This window comes from Patella vulgata, chromosome 8 (assembly GCF_932274485.2).
Source record: "Patella vulgata chromosome 8, xgPatVulg1.2, whole genome shotgun sequence".
Taxonomy (NCBI): Eukaryota; Metazoa; Mollusca; class Gastropoda; family Patellidae; genus Patella; species Patella vulgata.
The window spans coordinates 5,550,294-5,569,294 of NC_065886.2; the positions used below are offsets into that span (position 1 = coordinate 5,550,294).

The following is a 19,001-nucleotide window of genomic DNA, read 5'->3' on the forward strand; positions in this document are numbered from 1 at the left end:
CCCGGAGAAAACCCACGAGGTTGGACAGGCAACCCTACTCCTTGTCACGTACAACCAGGGATTCGAAACCACGCCAGTTGACTCAATGACAGGCCTCGTGATACAGCGCGCGCGTGCTAACCATTCGGCCATCCAACCCCCCTATTAATAAAAATAATCTTTATTCTGCATTTCACGCCTCTCACCTTATTAGAACCAAGGCATTCACCCAATAGACATATATACCAAGTTTGAACATCCTACCTTAATGAGAATAATAGTTATTGTGTTCCAAAGTCTCAACCAATCAGATTAAATCTCTACTTAGCCCAAGCAGAAAATGCTCATCATCGAACTTAGTCAAGGTATCGATGTAATGAAACTATACACGAAGTTTCACCACTCTCACCCAAATAGAACCAAAGTTATCACATTGCTTATTGCTCTGATTACCCTGAGCAGAAAATGCTCATAATCGAACTCAGTCAGGGTATTTATGTTATACACTATGCACCAAGGTTCATCACTCTCACTTAAATAGAGCCAAAGTTATCAACCAATCAAATAGTTTATCTCTGCTTAGCTTTAGCACAAAAAGTGTGACGAACAGACAGATGGACGGATACACACATTGTAATAGTTCCCTGCTTTCTTGGAAAGGCGGGGGACAAAAAAAAAATAACATATCATCTGGTTGGCCAAAACATGTGCCTGAGGTCTAATAGAATAGTTGAATACCGTGAACTTGTACTGAAATGACTACGGATTAAAACATTTTGACTGGAGCCACTCGGTTTTTTGCGAAATTTTTTGGGCCTCGCAGATGACCAGCATATCCGGTCAGCCCCCACCCCCCACTCTCTAACATTCATTGGGCTTGTAAAGCGCACGACTTAAACCATTCGACCACCCAACCCCGCTAACCGTAATCATCCTATTCCAAGATGGAGACGGCTTTTTTTTTTAAGAATTCGTCTTTTTACAGAAACTCGAAACTATTTTGAGAAACCGTCGAAATGATTTTCAGGAACTCATACTAGATGCGTTACACCTACTTACGACGACCATGAATAATGATGTGCAATTTTTTTTACAGTGTGTGAACTCCCTTCCTGTGAAAATGATGGCGAACCGATACCTGGCAGTAGTCCTTTGGAATGCACGTGCCCGAAAGGAATTGTTGGTACTTTTTGTAGTGGTAAGTTTGGTTATTTTATCAAAGCTCTTTTCTTGAGTGGTGTGGATAATAAGCGTTTTCGACTTTGGAACACGATAAAGTGGATCGTAATTGGATGAGAGCGATGAAACTCCGATTATAGATTCATGATATCAATAGCTTGACTAAGTTCGATGATCAGAATTTTCTGCATAGGCTAAGTAGCGATAAGCCGTTTGATTGGTCGAGACTTTAGAACATAGCATCACTGATTTTAATTGAGGTAAAATGTTCTTTAGGGGAATGTCTAAGCAATTTCATGATTTAGGATAAGATAAATTTGATTCTCACTGATGGAGAGTGGTTAAACTCAGTGTATAATTTCACTAACGAGCAGTGGCGTAACTAGTGGGGAGCACATCCGGTTGAGGTGGGTCGCCTGGCGACAAATAGTTAATTCTGCGCTGAACCAAATGGATTCAAATCAGTTTAGGAGGGACCCTTTAGTCAGTGCCTAGCGATTATTCACTGCGGATCAGTGGGGTTTAGTCGATCTACGAAGGATCCCATCTTCAATAGATTTGATCTCGCTTCAACTCCGTACATCCTATCAAGGCCTTCGCGTAATACCCGGCATATTTGGCACTAGTTTCGATTGGGTATTCATCAAGGGAAGACGTAGCTTTAAGTTAGGGAACTGCAAAGTAATCCAGAAACGTCCAGTCGTTGCTTCAGGAACATTGAAGGGCCCTTGATCAATGCTCGAGGACCTCCTTGTGAAAGTAATTGAGCCCATTCTACGCGTGGGCATAGAGGCCCACTCGTCGATTTATATAGGGCCGAATACTCATCTATATGGACCCAAGCGCCAACGCATGACCATGGGGCTCTTTCGCCGATCTTCGTGGGCCGGAACACGTGTCAGCGATGGGGCCTACTAGTCTATCCATGTGCCGCCGCCCCTTGATCAATCCAGGACCATGTTAAACAGTATTGAAGCAACAGTTCACAGATTCCCATTATAAGAAGCGGTTCCATGATGACGGCGTTGATGACGAACCACACGAAATAAATGATCGCTTCATATGACATGTTTATTTCGGAATTTAGGACATAGTAATCAATAGCTTCGGTGATCGTTTCGCTGACTTAGATGATCATGTAAGCAATTTTTCGCGTTTGACGCCAAGCCATTTCGCCGACAACAACAGTCTAACAAGGATCCGACACCATGCCCAATTTAATGCGGGTGATGTCGAGAGAGATTTGCTATATGATGATAACTCATCTTTCATATCATTCAATAATGAATTTTGGGTTGAAAAAGCGCTATACAGCCCAGAGATACCCCCATATATGTTTCCCGAATGTTTCTACTTTATATAGAATATTTCAATGGTATCTTTATTATCTGGGAAGAGTCATCTACAACAAGAAAACATTTTAACTTTTAGTGGTATTTTTATTATCTGGGAAGAGTCATCTACAAAAAGGAAACTTTTTAATAAACTAGAGACTGTGATTTTAAACGTTGAAGTGGTGACCTGTTTACTATATCATCTACATTTATGAAGTTTTGTTTCTACGGGGGCAATTTTAGTCAACCCGTGTGTGAGTCTTACGCGTTACTAGTGTGTGTTCGGCACCGTGGAAAATTGCAGACTGGCCGTAAACACTTTTGGCCCTGCATATTCAAGTTTCTAACCCCGTTTCTTGCGGCTGGTCTGCGAGCTACCAAACCCTACGATCTTAGTTCCCTTAGGAAATGTCTCTGATCGGACGATGTCCGTTGACAGTTCCCATCTCTTCCTATATAGCTGCAATATGAAAATACGGTAAAAAAAATATCGCTTTGCCCCAACTCTGTTCTCGGACTATTTTGAAACCCTTACCTTCTATTAAAAACCGTGATTCTTTACTTTTCACAAAAAGAATCATTTCTCAACATATCTGACACAAATTTATAAAACTTCAACACTGTTTTCAAGCAGAATTTTGCGATTAAATAGTATGTTTTAATCGCAAAATTCTACTTGAAAATAGTATTGAATTATTATAAATGTGTATCAGCTGTGGCAAGAAATGATTTATTTGACAAACAAAGAACTATCAGGGTGAAAATAGTGGTTAAGGATTCAAAAATAGCCTTAGAGCCGTGGTGGTGATGAACGTATTTCATATTGCAGATATATAGCAAGGAATAGAAACTGTCGGCGTCCGATCAGAGACTGAACTGATGATTAAGCGCACATATTTAACCATTCTGCCCCCCCCCCCCCTACGGTGATCGACATTTACAGAACAAAGTATTCAACAGATGCACCGACATGCCCAATGCCATGTAGCGTACTAAATACTCTAGGTAATGACTGCTAGATTTAGCTCACTCTTCACCAAGTTTGGTCAACGAAATAGCTCATAGCCGTAATCCAATAGACGATGCAGGTTTTTGCAAATAGACGTTTTGGTCCTGGTGTTCTTAGAAAAAAACGGCGGTTGAACGTAAACAATGTCCGGATCTATGTTCTAAAGAGATATCCCCATCTTTGCATCCTCGTGAAGTAAAATATAATGGCTTAATACCAGAAGAACAAAGATCTTTGAGTACAGTGCTAGTTTTGTTTTCTCGTTATGTCTGGCATTTTTCACCGCAATGGGGACCGAAGGAAACAGGTTGGTCCAAGAGCCCATAGTAACCCCGTCCACCCCTGGATACTGCAAAGAACATGGATAATTCTGTTTTTGTCATCCCCATGCTTTCAAGACACTGGTGTCTTTTGACCTTGTAAGGTATATATTCATGTAATGATGTGCCTTAGGATATATATATATATATATATATATATATATATATATATATATAGCTGTAGTGAGTTGTTGTTCTAATGTACAGTATCATATATCATAGTATAAAATATAAAAATAACACCGATTTGCTTCTACATGTTTCAATATATTTTCATCAGGAAGCCATTAATACTAATAACGTTGCAAGGTTACCCTTGTGACGTCACAATAGAGGTACATTACATTGCATGAATGAATGAATAAATGAATGAATAGTGATGAATGAATAAACAAATATAATATGTACATAACACACTATTCAGTTAGCTACTTATCAATAGGAGATCAATTAAGCTAATTTATTTGTTTAGCAGAGGTCTAAATTTTTTAATGAAATATTCCTCTTTAACTGTTCTCTGTTTTGTGCAATCATTTAGGAGCTGGTAAAACGGGAATATTTGGAATTTTGTATTAAAGTTGTGTGCACATATGTCCAGATGTTCGCTCAGGGATATCATGCGATATTCTGGATTTTTTATCTGTGATTTGTGTACAGCAACTCGCGATCTCAAATATTCAGTTTGACCGATATACTGCTCCGTACAACCCGGGCAAGTTATGGCATAGATCACATTTCGTGATGCACATGTTAAATTAGCATTCACGTTAAATGTCCCGTGACCTTTGAAGGTGATTGATGGAACTTCCATAAGGTGTTCGCAGGTACCACAGTTTCCACGCTGGCATTTTTTCACCTCATATTTTGTTGGGTGTGATGATTCAGACGTGAATTTAGCCTTCGTAAGGATGTTTTTCAAACTATTGCTTTGACGTTTGCTGTTGATGATTTCTATTGACTTAAGAACTTCTTTCATCCGTTCATCATTTTCTAGCACTGGTAAATTATGTCTAATTTTATTCATAATATCCGGGTTTTTAGGGTTGAAGGTCGAAACGAATGCAATAGGTTTTCGCTGTGAAGTGTTTTTCTCCTTCACCGTTAGCAGATCGCGTCTCTCTAGCTTTAAAGCTTTGGATATTCCATCGTTTATTAGATTTAGTGGATATTGTCTGTTTCGAAGGAATATTCGCAGCTCCTCGAATCGAACTTTCTGTTGGTTGTTGTCAGATACTATTGTTCGGATTCGCCTGGCTAGATTATACGGTAAACTCCGTTTGGTGTGACTTGGATGGCATGACGTGAACATCAAATACTGTTTGGTGTCAGTAGGTTTGTAAAAGATATCAGTTTCAATCTTTTCTCCTTTTTTGATAACCAACGTGTCCAGAAATGCTAATCTAGTGTTTGACATTTCCATTGTAAATTGTATATTGACATCCATATCATTTAATATTTTAAAGAAAATATCCAAGTCATTTTTTGAACGGGTCCATATTATGAAACAGTCGTCCAAATACCGACGCCAAGCTTTTATGAAATAGCTAATAAATGCGTCTCCGAATTGTAGTTGAACTTTTTCATATAGTCGTTCTTCTAAATAGGCTAGTACCAGAGTTGCATATGTTGGTGCCATTTTTGTCCCCATAGCTGTTCCTTTCATCTGTTTGTAGTGGTCACCATCAAAGTGGAATGTATTGTTTTGAAGTATGAATTCCACACTTGAGATGACCAGTGAGTCAGATATCCGGCCTGGTAATTCGGTCGGGTATTTATCCAACCAGTATTTTAAACCTTTTAGACCGAGATCATGTGGGATGTTGCTGTATAGAGACGTTACATCAAATGACACCATCATGGATTCTTCTTGGACTTTTGTTGGCAGTTGATGTAGGAAATCCATTGTGTCACGTACATAGCTTTTCACGTGGCATAAATATGGTTTCAATAAGATGTCAATAAAGTTGCTGAGGCGGTGTGTTGAACATGTTGGCCCCGCAATTTTTGGCCTTATTTTCAAATCTGGTGGATGTGGCATATTGACAAATTCACTGGTAGCTGAGGAGCATATCTCATTGATAGCCTTGCTTTTATGAACTTTTGGCAGGCCGTAAAAATTGCTCTCTCTAGGTATGAATTGCGTCAGATAATCGTGTTTATTTTCCGTCAGCTGATCGGTGAATTTGTTGACTAGCTCTTTCATCTTTTTGAATGTATCTGCGCTCATTTCGGCATCAATTTTTATGTAGCTATCTGTGTCACTTAATATATCCAAAGCCATGGTTTTAAAGTTAGAACTGCTCATAACTACAGTGGCACCTCCTTTGTCGGCTTGTTAAGTTGTCCAGTGATTTCCTCTCATTGTACGTGGTGTTGCTAGATCTGTTTGGTGTCCGATACTGATCAATTGGAATTGACTTTATATTTTCTGTAAAGATCTGCAGTGCTTGGTTGTTAGTCTTTGCACACCAATTGCTTTTATTTCGTACGAGGGAATCATCTACCTTTGATGGTCGATCGTGGAAATGTTCTGCGTTTTTTAATTGTCGGCAGAATTCACTGACATCAGCTTTTAATTCAAGGGTATTTGTATATTCGGGGGTTGGTGTAAATTTCAATCCTTTTTCCAAAATTCGTAAGTTATGAATAAAATTAGACATAATTTACCAGTGCTAGAAAATGATGAACGGATGAAAGAAGTTCTTAAGTCAATAGAAATCATCAACAGCAAACGTCAAAGCAATAGTTTGAAAAACATCCTTACGAAGGCTAAATTCACGTCTGAATCATCACACCCAACAAAATATGAGGTGAAAAAATGCCAGCGTGGAAACTGTGGTACCTGCGAACACCTTATGGAAGGGCCATCAATCACCTTCAAAGGTCACGGGACATTTAACGTGAATGCTAATTTAACATGTGCATCACGAAATGTGATCTATGCCATAACTTGCCCGGGTTGTACGGAGCAGTATATCGGTCAAACTGAATATTTGAGATCGCGAGTTGCTGTACACAAATCACAGATAAAAAATCGAGAATATCGCATGATATCCCTGAGCGAACATCTGGACATATGTGCACACAACTTTAATACAAAATTCCAAATATTCCCGTTTTACCAGCTCCTAAATGATTGCACAAAACAGAGAACAGTTAAAGAGGAATATTTCATTAAAAAATTTAGACCTCTGCTAAACAAATAAATTAGCTTAATTGATCTCCTATTGATAAGTAGCTAACTGAATAGTGTGTTATGTACATATTATATTTGTTTATTCATTCATCACTATTCATTCATTTATTCATTCATTCATGCAATGTAATGTACCTCTATTGTGACGTCACAAGGGTAACCTTGCAACGTTATTAGTATCAATGGCTTCCTGATGAAAATATATTGAAACATGTAGAAGCAAATCGGTGTTATTTTTATATTTTATACTATTATATATATATATATATATATATATATATATATATATATATATATTTCTGTTAATAACGATTTCACCCTTCTCTGTTTTTAAGTTTTTTATATTTTTTTTTTACTATTTCCAGACTCCATAGTGGGCTAAGTTTTTACTTGACTTTCTTTGATCGCATTAGTGTTATTTCTTTTATAATGTTATTGGTTTCACAACGTCCTAATACCATGTGGGGGTTCTGTTCTTCTCTTCATTGGACAGTTCAGTTGTACCCAAAATCAGCCTACTGAAGCTACCTAGAGACCACGTAGTTGAAGAATGTGTTGAATTCAATGGACCCCAGACTGGGCATACTCCCCATATTGACTTCTGTGTTACTCCCATGGCATTTCGTTGCCGAATGGTTAGCGCGCGTGTGTTGTCATATTAAGTCTGTTACTGGCGTGGTTTCGATTTCCTAGTTGAATGTGACAAGGTTTAGGGTCGCCTGTCCAACCTCGTGGGTTTTCACTGGGTCCTCCGGATCAAGATGTCTAGATTACCCAGTCTCGACCAAAATACCGTACAAGTTTACATTAGCCAGTCACAGCCAAGGTACCGTGAAAGTCCATATTACCCACTCGTGATCAAGGTACCATGTAAGTCTGTATTATCCAGTCTCGATCAAGGTACCGTGTAAGTCTATAATATACACGGCGTAAAACTGTAGTCAGAGATTTGTGGAATAACTTTTTTGACATTCCACCATGTTTTGCGACGTCACTGTTCTATCCTGATGTGTCCAAATTGTATGATTATTTTTATATTAAAATTATGCTATTATTAGCATAAGATGGCGGTCAGTTTGGGCGGGAAAATTCGAAATCTACATTAAGATCAACTTTGGTGTCAAAATATAAGTTTTGGAGGAGGTACGTGTAGCTGAATCCATTTTCATACATATTTGGACGATACCATGATTCCCGGCGTCAGTACAAGAGTAACTCCAAATAGGGTTTTAGGTTTCCGATCAAGGATTGGGGATTAATGATACTCCTACCTTAGACTTAATACAATGACATTCATCCAGTATGAACTAAATTTCATTTCGACTCTCTGGTATACAACTCAATTGTAGAAATATGAATTGTGACGCAAAAATCTCATAGATTGGGGAGACGGGCACACATCTACGGGATAAAGTATGCAACCATCGACGGGATTGTAATATTTAAAATGAGCCTTTATTTGTAAATAGACATATCTTTAGATGTGTACAACACCTACAAGTAAAATTTCCAAATTTCCTATTTATAAAATGAAAGCCGATAATATCACGAAAAGAAAATTAACGGAAAACCATTTTACTAAAAAAAAAAATACATTCCTCGACTTAATAGTCAATACGTAACAATTGGCCAGCAACTTCATTAATTTTCTTAAATCTATCCCAGGATTATCTTTTACTCATTGTTCTGAAATTGTACCCTTCTGCAACAGATTAACACGCGTGTGTACATGTTTTCTTTTAGTTACCTATATACTATGTAACCATCGACAATGATGACTATAGCCAATTAAAAGCACAGTGTTACTAGGTATATATGTATACAAATACTAATGTTATTAAATCATTGTCAGCTGGCTAGGTTTCGATTCCCCGGTTGTACGTGACAAGGAGTGGGGTCGCCTGTCCAATCTCGTGGGTTTTCTCCGGGTCCCCCGGTTTCACCCCATTACTAAAGACCCCTTCGCGCAAACGAATTATTGAAATAAAATTGAACCATATGTTAGTCCTAAAAAGACCTAGTTTGTGTTGAGTGAACGTTAAACACCATTTCCCTCTCTATCTTCCCTTTCATACCATGTAAAAAACAATGGTCCGCAAATATGAACGTTGGCACTATGGACCGTCTAGAACTCGACCCATCCCCTTCTATAGCTTTAGAATTTTCGGGGTTGGTTACCAAAATCAGACACGCCCATGACACTGTGCCCATGGAGAGCTGAGAGTGGCCCCTTTCGTCATGCCTGCTACGCTGCTTCGTCTGTGAGGTGAGAGTGAGGCCAGAGAATCTAAATGAAATTTAGTCGATGCTTGATGAATGCAATTGTATTAGATCTGAGGCAGACTCGAGAATCCTTAGTCCCCTAATTTCTATTGGAATCGGCTATCTCAAAAATGTATATTTTGACACCAAAATATGATCATTTTGCAAAATTCGAATTTCCCGCCAACTAGAATCATTCCCCAATATTAACTCCGCTGTATAACTAATCACCAAACTGTGTATGGAAATGGATTCAACTACCCCGGCAAAAACTGGCGGCGATTTTGCATATTGGCCAATTCGACCAATTTAGACACAGATTTCAGAATGCGCTCTTTGCGGGGGGGGGGGGTAACATACGCATAAACCTTGGTCGGTATTTCTATTGTAACAACTGCCCGGGATGATGCGGAATTGAGTTGAAATGAAATTGGGGTTACTGGTGCACTGTTGTAATTAAGGCAAATATTGTAATTTTAATTAATACACTATTATGATTAATGTCCATATTGTAATTGTATTCCATACATTATTAGGTTTACGCTGTTTTAATTAATAGAAATATTGTAATTGTAAGCCATATGCTGTTGTAATTAATAGACATATTATAACTGTAAGCCATATGCTGTTGTTATTAATAGAAATATTGTAATTGTAAGCAATATGATGGTGTAATTAATTGTAAGAATTGTAAGACATATGTTGTTGTAATTAATTGTATTTGTAAGAAAAACATTATATGATTTTTCATAGACTGTTGTGATTAATGGACAGATTGAAATTGCAACCCATACACTGTTGTGATTAATAAGGGGAATATTGTAATACGTCCACTATTTGGATTAAAGATGCATTTTGGGATATTAGATAAAGACCTGACAGTTCTTACTACAATAGTTTAAAACTAAATAATGTAAAAGGAAATTACTGAAAATTTCAGCATGTTGTCACGCGGATCAAAACTTCGTTTATGAAAAAAGTAGTTACGAACTAGATTAAAATTTTGGCTAAAACTCGGCGATTTAATTTCTAAGTTAGTTGATTGTAACCAATGACGTATATATTGTAACGGTTCTCGGTTCAGAGTCAACTCGTGTAGTTTCGCCCTTTTTCTATCTTTTAAATCCACTCTCGTGGCAACATACCGACACTGCAAGACTGTGAAAGTTACTTTTATTTAACCGCAAAACTCTGTTGTTAGTGGGCGCTTTAGTTACTTTAGAAGTTACATTGTTGCTATCTCTAAATACGCAGAACAAATTTGAGACTGGAAATTAATTGAACGAAATTATTTTCTCTAGTTTCGATTAACCAGACGTGTATGATTAAAATAAAATTACGGTACTGGTCACAAGACTCGGATTCTAATCATTTTAGGGCACTGCAAATTGGCCTCCGGTTTTGTGTCATATTTAATAGGAGGATGTGCCATTATGGCTATGCCATTCATGTATATTATCCTTATGCATTTGCCATTTCTAACATGGTGATTACAAAACATTTCAGTTATTATAAATCTAGCAGCAACTCATTTTTCTAGAACTGAAATATAACCAAAAAGACGCGCATTGACTGTTTCATAATTATTAAAAATATGAAAACGCGACACGATGCGTAAATTGGGGTTACTGGTGCACTGTTGTAATTAAGGCAAATATTGTAATTTTAATTAATACACTATTATGATTAATGTCCATATTGTAATTGTATTCCATACATTATTAGGTTTACGCTGTTGTAATTAATAGAAATATTGTAATTGTAAGCCATACGCTGTTGTAATTAATAGACATATTATAACTGTAAGCCATATGCTGTTGTAATTAATAGAAATATTGTAATTGTAAGCAATATGATGGTGTAATTAATTGTAAGAATTGTAAGACATATGTTGTTGTAATTAATTGTATTTGTAAGAAAAACATTATATGATTTTTCATAGACTGTTGTGATTAATGGACAGATTGAAATTGCAACCCATACACTGTTGTGATTAAGGGGAATATTGTAATACGTCCACTATTGGGATTAAAGATGCATTTTGGGATATTAGATAAAGAGCTGACAGTTCTTACTACAATAGTTTAAAATTAAATAATGTAAAAGGAAATTACTGAATATTTCAGTGAAATTGATCCACTCTGAACCGAAATTTTAGCTATTGAATTTTCGGCCTAGCCTCGATCATCATTACTAATGTCGGTACGATAAAAAAAAAAGCATAGTCTCGATTATCCACTTCATGATGAAATTATGGATGGAAGTCGAACAGAAAATCGGAACCTAACCCAATCAACACTGCAGGTAAACGGGACTAGATTGTGAACTGCGCATGTTATCTAAATCCAATTATTAAGACCATCTGCCGTTTTGACCAAGGCCGCCGAAAGTTAAATAGGATCAGGGAATGGGCTTGTTGACGATCAGGGCACGTGCTTGTTGATGATCAGGTTTTAGAGTTTTGGGGAAAGGTATTGATAAGCAATAATAACAATATTAAATTGAGAGAATTAATCCTTATAGAGAAACCAACCAACATGTTTATATTATTTGTGCCTTTTTAATTCTAGTGAACCTGTGTCTACCCAACCCATGTAAAAATGGCGGTAATTGTTTACCAGTTGATAACGGTTACAGCTGCAATTGTACTACAGGATTTTTAGGAGAAAACTGTGATAGTAAGTTACTTAAATTCATTATTGTCATAATAATTTAGCATGCTTTGATTAACAAGCTCATTTTAGGAAAAGAAAAGGACTCAGGATACATTCTTGGTTGACACTAGATTAGATTGACACAAGAATCCACCAATTACATCTGAGTTAACTCGTTATATCTGAATAAACTCACTACATCTGAGTTAACTCATTACACCTGAATTAACTAGTTACATTATAATTTATATCATTGTTACCATAGGTCCATGTAATCTTGCTCAAACAATGTATAACATAACTTTGTTTGATTAATTCGGACAAGGCGTACCTGAAATCGATAAGACATAATATAATCAACCTGTTTTACAGTTACTAATACAAATTTATTACCACTGAATATCCTTTCCCGAACTCAGCTTGTTCCTCTGCTGCTTATCGGACCATTTCACTAACATGCTATACAGAATTGATATGAATAATTTTATGGCATCGATCAGAATGTAGGATGTCACTATACTTACTTGGTAATTTCATATCCTCACCAGTAGCCTACTTTTTACAGTCATCACTGATAATTTCTAAGTCATTCCATTTCACCTGGACCAGTGCTTGTAAGTGACGCCCTCAGAAAATTATGAAAACAAAATATGTTATAGTACATAGAGTCTTATGTAAAACTGTAAAGTTATTGGACTCTAGTATTAATATTGACTGAGATATGACCATTTAAATCGGAGTACCCTTTCGTAAGTTTTGAAACTACTGTTATATGACTCGATTTTTGTGATCTGATTTTATTCCTTCTAGCCAGTTTATGTTCTTGAAATTATGGGGTGTGTAAGAAAATGTTATATAGATTAAGAATTTACAATCACAGATTACAGGAAAAGTACCATCAACTGCGTATGGAGTACCCTAAGTGCCAAAATGTGATACTTGTACAAAAAACAATCAATATAACATTCTCTTACAAACCCCTTAATTTCAAGAATATTGTCTATCTAGGGGATATAAAATCAGAACACTAAAATCGGGCCATAGAACAGTAGTTTCAAAACTTGCGAAAGGGTATCCGATTCAAATGGTCATATTAATACTAGAGTCCTATAACTTTACAGTTTTACATAAGACTGTGTGTACTATAACATATATGTTTTTTTATATATATAATTTTCCCGAGAGGGTCACTTTACAGCTTTCTCAGAATTGGGTCCCCTTGACATGGAATGACCCATATCCATATTACATTATGCTATAATTAACAATTGGAATTAGGTCACTCAGTATAAATATACATCATTACTAATATATGTGAGGTCTACATTTTTTTAATTTAATTTTAGTTAACCCATGTGATATCAACAACCCCTGTTTAAATGATGGTACGTGTTATCCATCAGAAGGTGGCGTGAGTTGCAGCTGTCCTCCTGGATTTGAAGGGTCCTTTTGTCAAGGTAAGCTGGTACTATGTCTGTACACTATATAATCTTCTTCGGTATAAAAACCTATATATAAATATATGCATAATATAATAAATAAAGGTTAAAATGCCTAAAGAAATTACTATTATTTAATTGTCTACATGTTTCGCCTGATTTCGGTAGCCATAATTACAAAAATAACGTGAAGTCCAGCTATTCCTAGACGATCAAGGTTGTCACAAATCGGATAGATGAGTTATGCGCCCTTGAGTATGAAGGCTTGATAAATCTGGCTCGTGCAAATGTTGAGGAAAATGAGTTTTAGACATAAATAACAGTGTCAATTTATACCAGTTGTAAATAGATTCTGTATAGGTAATTGGATGGGTATCTGTTTGATGTAAACAAATTGAAGAACACGAAGGAAAATAGTTATCCAACTTATTCTATCGAATAAGGCTCTAATGAACCAAGATGGCGGACCAGGTAAACAAAGATAAACAAAACAAATTAGACAAGTTTTTAACTCAAACCCCAAGGCCTAAAAAGATATTGTTATAAACTTGCCCAGTCTCCCTTAAGCTAAGAATGGACTGGGCTGTATTGATGACCCCAGAGTGCACATGCGTGTGTTGTTATAGGGTATAAAAAGCTCACATGTTAGAGTGGCCCACAGACTCATTTATCTGTACTATATAAACTGACCTGTTTTAACAGCATGTTGTCACGCGGATCAAAACTTCGTTTATGAGAAAAGTGCTCTCACGGGCTCGCTCGTGCACTGTAAGCAGCAAACAGTCGCCCAAAATAGACATTCACGTGACAATATTCGTTCACTTATTTATCAATGAAGCCATGTAAAAAATTATTCTTTACTCGTTGGACTTTTAAAATAAGTAGTTACGAACTAGATGGCCTGGCGCCTGGTACGTTCGGGCATTTTTATGCGCGAACTCTTAGTTTTTTTTTTTACTGGCACGCGCACAGGTACTATTTCTTTTTCTTTTACAAGTACCCAAATCGGGGATTTCGTGCGGAGGTAGTTCGGAGGTAAACAGTCTGTGAAGTACAACATTTGCCACTGTACCTGTGTATCGCTAATTATAAACCGAATGTGTGAAGACAGTTCATACATATCACTCAAAAATTTTTCAGTACAAACTCAGTTGATTCACGCTCAATTTGCTACTAAACAAACCCATCGGTTTATTTTCTCAACAGTGTGACCGCGGATTTATTGACCTTGTATGAACTTATCCATAGCTATATCCTTACACCGAGAGAAATTATCTAGTCTCGGTGAAAAGAACCATGGTCATCTGGTAGAAAATTACTTTTGTATTTTTTGGAACGGAAAACAGTGTTTTTAGAAGCAAACTAACCTGCCGCACATTTGGAAGTCATTATACTAATAATAAAAGGCGAGACCTCTTTTTGCGGCGCAGGCTTATCACTGAGTAGTAAACCGTCCACAAACAATAATATAGGAAGCCTAGTGACGAGTGTAGGCTATAGACTATAGGTTTGAGTCGAGATTACTCGCTTTCAGTTTACTCTGTTTTTGCGATAACCAATTATGTGAGAAATACCATACTGTACGCGAACTAAATGCGTTTGTTAGATACTGACAGAGCAGCCCCGAGTCGAACAATCGCCGCCCGAGCTGTCTTCGTCAGCTAGTTTCACAATATCGTGCAATAGGTGTATTAATGTGATTTTTAGGTTTACCCCGCAAACAATGCCAAAATAGTGTTTTCACTGCTTATAGAAAACTGAAATTTAAAAAAAAATTTTTTTATGAGGGTGACCCTCCCACACACTCCCTATCGAGCTGCCGTTCGGTCTGCGCAGCCTCATGCCTGGCACATACTGTCAACATTGTATATTTTTACATTTCCGCCCCCCCCCCCACAATATATATTTCACGGCTACGTTGCGACGGTACCAGCATACCCAGTTGTTGACACCCATTACACCACTCCTGTCTAACAAATCATAAAGCTGTGGTGTTACGGTGGCGGCATAGTATTTCACCGTAACACCACAGCCACTCTAACCATTCATAATACATCTAACTATCCCTTTACAGCACTTCACTCCCGACACATTTCCCCTCGTCCTACTTTCCCAAACGTCAACAACACATCTCATACATCCAGTTCGCTGATTAACCCTTGTACCACGTCTACTGGATTAAAATTTGGGCTAAAACTCGGCGATTTAATTTTTAAGTTAGTTGATTGTAACCAATGACGTATATATTGTAACGGTTCTCGGTTCAGAGTCAACTCGTGTAGTTTCGCCCTTTTTCTATCTTTTAAATCCACTCTCGTGGCAACATACCGACACTGCAAGACTGTGAAAGTTACTTTTATTTAACCGCAAAACTCTGTTGTTAGTGGGCGCTTTAGTTACTTTAGAAGTTACATTGTTGCTATCTCTAAATACGCAGAACAAATTTGAGACTGGAAATTAATTGAACGAAATTATTTTCTCTAGTTTCGATTAACCAGACGTGTATGATTAAAATAAAATTACGGTACTGGTCACAAGACTCGGATTCTAATCATTTTAGGGCACTGCAAATTGGCCTCCGGTTTTGTGTCAAATTTAATAGGAGGATGTGCCATTATGGCTATGCCATTCATGTATATTATCCTTATGCATTTGCCATTTCTAACATGGTGATTACAAAACGTTTCAGTTATTATAAATCTAGCAGCAACTCATTTTTCTAGAACTGAAATATAACCAAAAAGACGCGCATTGACTGTTTCATAATTATTAAAAATATGAAAACACGATGCGTAAATTGGGGTTACTGGTGCACTGTTGTAATTAAGGCAAATATTGTAATTTTAATTAATACACTATTATGATTAATGTCCATATTGTAATTGTATTCCATACATTATTAGGTTTACGCTGTTGTAATTAATAGAAATATTGTAATTGTAAGCCATACGCTGTTGTAATTAATAGACATATTATAACTGTAAGCCATATGCTGTTGTAATTAATAGAAATATTGTAATTGTAAGCAATATGATGGTGTAATTAATTGTAAGAATTGTAAGACATATGTTGTTGTAATTAATTGTATTTGTAAGAAAAACATTATATGATTTTTCATAGACTGTTGTGATTAATGGACAGATTGAAATTGCAACCCATACACTGTTGTGATTAAGGGGAATATTGTAATACGTCCACTATTGGGATTAAAGATGCATTTTGGGATATTAGATAAAGAGCTGACAGTTCTTACTACAATAGTTTAAAATTAAATAATGTAAAAGGAAATTACTGAATATTTCAGTGAAATTGATCCACTCTGAACCGAAATTTTAGCTATTGAATTTTCGGCCTAGCCTCGATCATCATTACTAATGTCGGTACGATAAAAAAAAAAGCATAGTCTCGATTATCCACTTCATGATGAAATTATGGATGGAAGTCGAACAGAAAATCGGAACCTAACCCAATCAACACTGCAGGTAAACGGGACTAGATTGTGAACTGCGCATGTTATCTAAATCCAATTATTAAGACCATCTGCCGTTTTGACCAAGGCCGCCGAAAGTTAAATAGGATCAGGGAATGGGCTTGTTGACGATCAGGGCACGTGCTTGTTGATGATCAGGTTTTAGAGTTTTGGGGAAAGGTATTGATAAGCAATAATAACAATATTAAATTGAGAGAATTAATCCTTATAGAGAAACCAACCAACATGTTTATATTATTTGTGCCTTTTTAATTCTAGTGAACCTGTGTCTACCCAACCCATGTAAAAATGGCGGTAATTGTTTACCAGTTGATAACGGTTACAGCTGCAATTGTACTACAGGATTTTTAGGAGAAAACTGTGATAGTAAGTTACTTAAATTCATTATTGTCATAATAATTTAGCATGCTTTGATTAACAAGCTCATTTTAGGAAAAGAAAAGGACTCAGGATACATTCTTGGTTGACACTAGATTAGATTGACACAAGAATCCACCAATTACATCTGAGTTAACTCGTTATATCTGAATAAACTCACTACATCTGAGTTAACTCATTACACCTGAATTAACTAGTTACATTATAATTTATATCATTGTTACCATAGGTCCATGTAATCTTGCTCAAACAATGTATAACATAACTTTGTTTGATTAATTCGGACAAGGCGTACCTGAAATCGATAAGACATAATATAATCAACCTGTTTTACAGTTACTAATACAAATTTATTACCACTGAATATCCTTTCCCGAACTCAGCTTGTTCCTCTGCTGCTTATCGGACCATTTCACTAACATGCTATACAGAATTGATATGAATAATTTTATGGCATCGATCAGAATGTAGGATGTCACTATACTTACTTGGTAATTTCATATCCTCACCAGTAGCCTACTTTTTACAGTCATCACTGATAATTTCTAGGTCATTCCATTTCACCTGGACCAGTGCTTGTAAGTGACGCCCTCAGAAAATTATGAAAACAAAATATGTTATAGTACATAGAGTCTTATGTAAAACTGTAAAGTTATTGGACTCTAGTATTAATATTGACTGAGATATGACCATTTAAATCGGAGTACCCTTTCGTAAGTTTTGAAACTACTGTTATATGACTCGATTTTTGTGATCTGATTTTATTCCTTCTAGCCAGTTTATGTTCTTGAAATTATGGGGTGTGTAAGAAAATGTTATATAGATTAAGAATTTACAATCACAGATTACAGGAAAAGTACCATCAGCTGCGTATGGAGTACCCTAAGTGCCAAAATGTGATACTTGTACAAAAAACAATCAATATAACATTCTCTTACAAACCCCTTAATTTCAAGAATATTGTCTATCTAGGGGATATAAAATCAGAACACTAAAATCGGGCCATAGAACAGTAGTTTCAAAACTTGCGAAAGGGTATCCGATTCAAATGGTCATATTAATACTAGAGTCCTATAACTTTACAGTTTTACATAAGACTGTGTGTACTATAACATATATGTTTTTTTTATATATATAAATTTCCCGAGAGGGTCACTTTACAGCTTTCTCAGAATTGGGTCCCCTTGACATGGAATGACCCATATCCATATTACATTATGCTATGATTAACAATTGGAATTAGGTCACTCAGTATAAATATACATTATTACTAATATATGTGAGGTCTACATTTTTTTAATTTAATTTTAGTTAACCCATGTGATATCAACAACCCCTGTTTAAATGATGGTACGTGTTATCCATCAGAAGGTGGCGTGAGTTGCAGCTGTCCTCCTGGATTTGAAGGGTCCTTTTGTCAAGGTAAGCTGGTACTATGTCTGTACACTATATAATCTTCTTCGGTATAAAAACCTATATATAAATATATGCATAATATAAGAAATAAAGGTTAAAATGCCTAAAGAAATTACTATTATTTAATTGTCTACATGTTTCGCCTGATTTCGGTAGCCATAATTACAAAAATAACGTGAAGTCCAAGACTACTGAGTCCCAACAGACAGTATCCACGCCAGCTATTCCTAGACGATCAAGGTTGTCACAAATCGGATAGATGAGTTATGCGCCCTTGAGTATGAAGGCTTGATAAATCTGGCTCGTGCAAATGTTGAGGAAAATGAGTTTTAGACATAAATAACA

At 36.5% G+C, this 19,001-nt stretch overlaps 1 protein-coding gene across 1 annotated transcript in view; it reads left to right on the forward strand.

Moving 5' to 3' along the window:
- The window catches only part of LOC126829404 (notch homolog 2 N-terminal-like protein A), a 188,025-nt gene extending 169,331 nt beyond the window's left edge, over positions 1 to 18,694 (forward strand). The window contains exons 6-9 of the mRNA XM_056102802.1: positions 11,850 to 11,957; positions 13,280 to 13,390; positions 17,121 to 17,228; positions 18,552 to 18,694. Coding sequence (XP_055958777.1) covers positions 11,850 to 11,957; positions 13,280 to 13,390; positions 17,121 to 17,228; positions 18,552 to 18,694 — 470 coding nt within the window. The remainder of the gene's footprint in view (positions 1 to 11,849; positions 11,958 to 13,279; positions 13,391 to 17,120; positions 17,229 to 18,551) is intronic.
- The last annotated feature ends 307 nt before the right edge of the window (positions 18,695 to 19,001 follow it).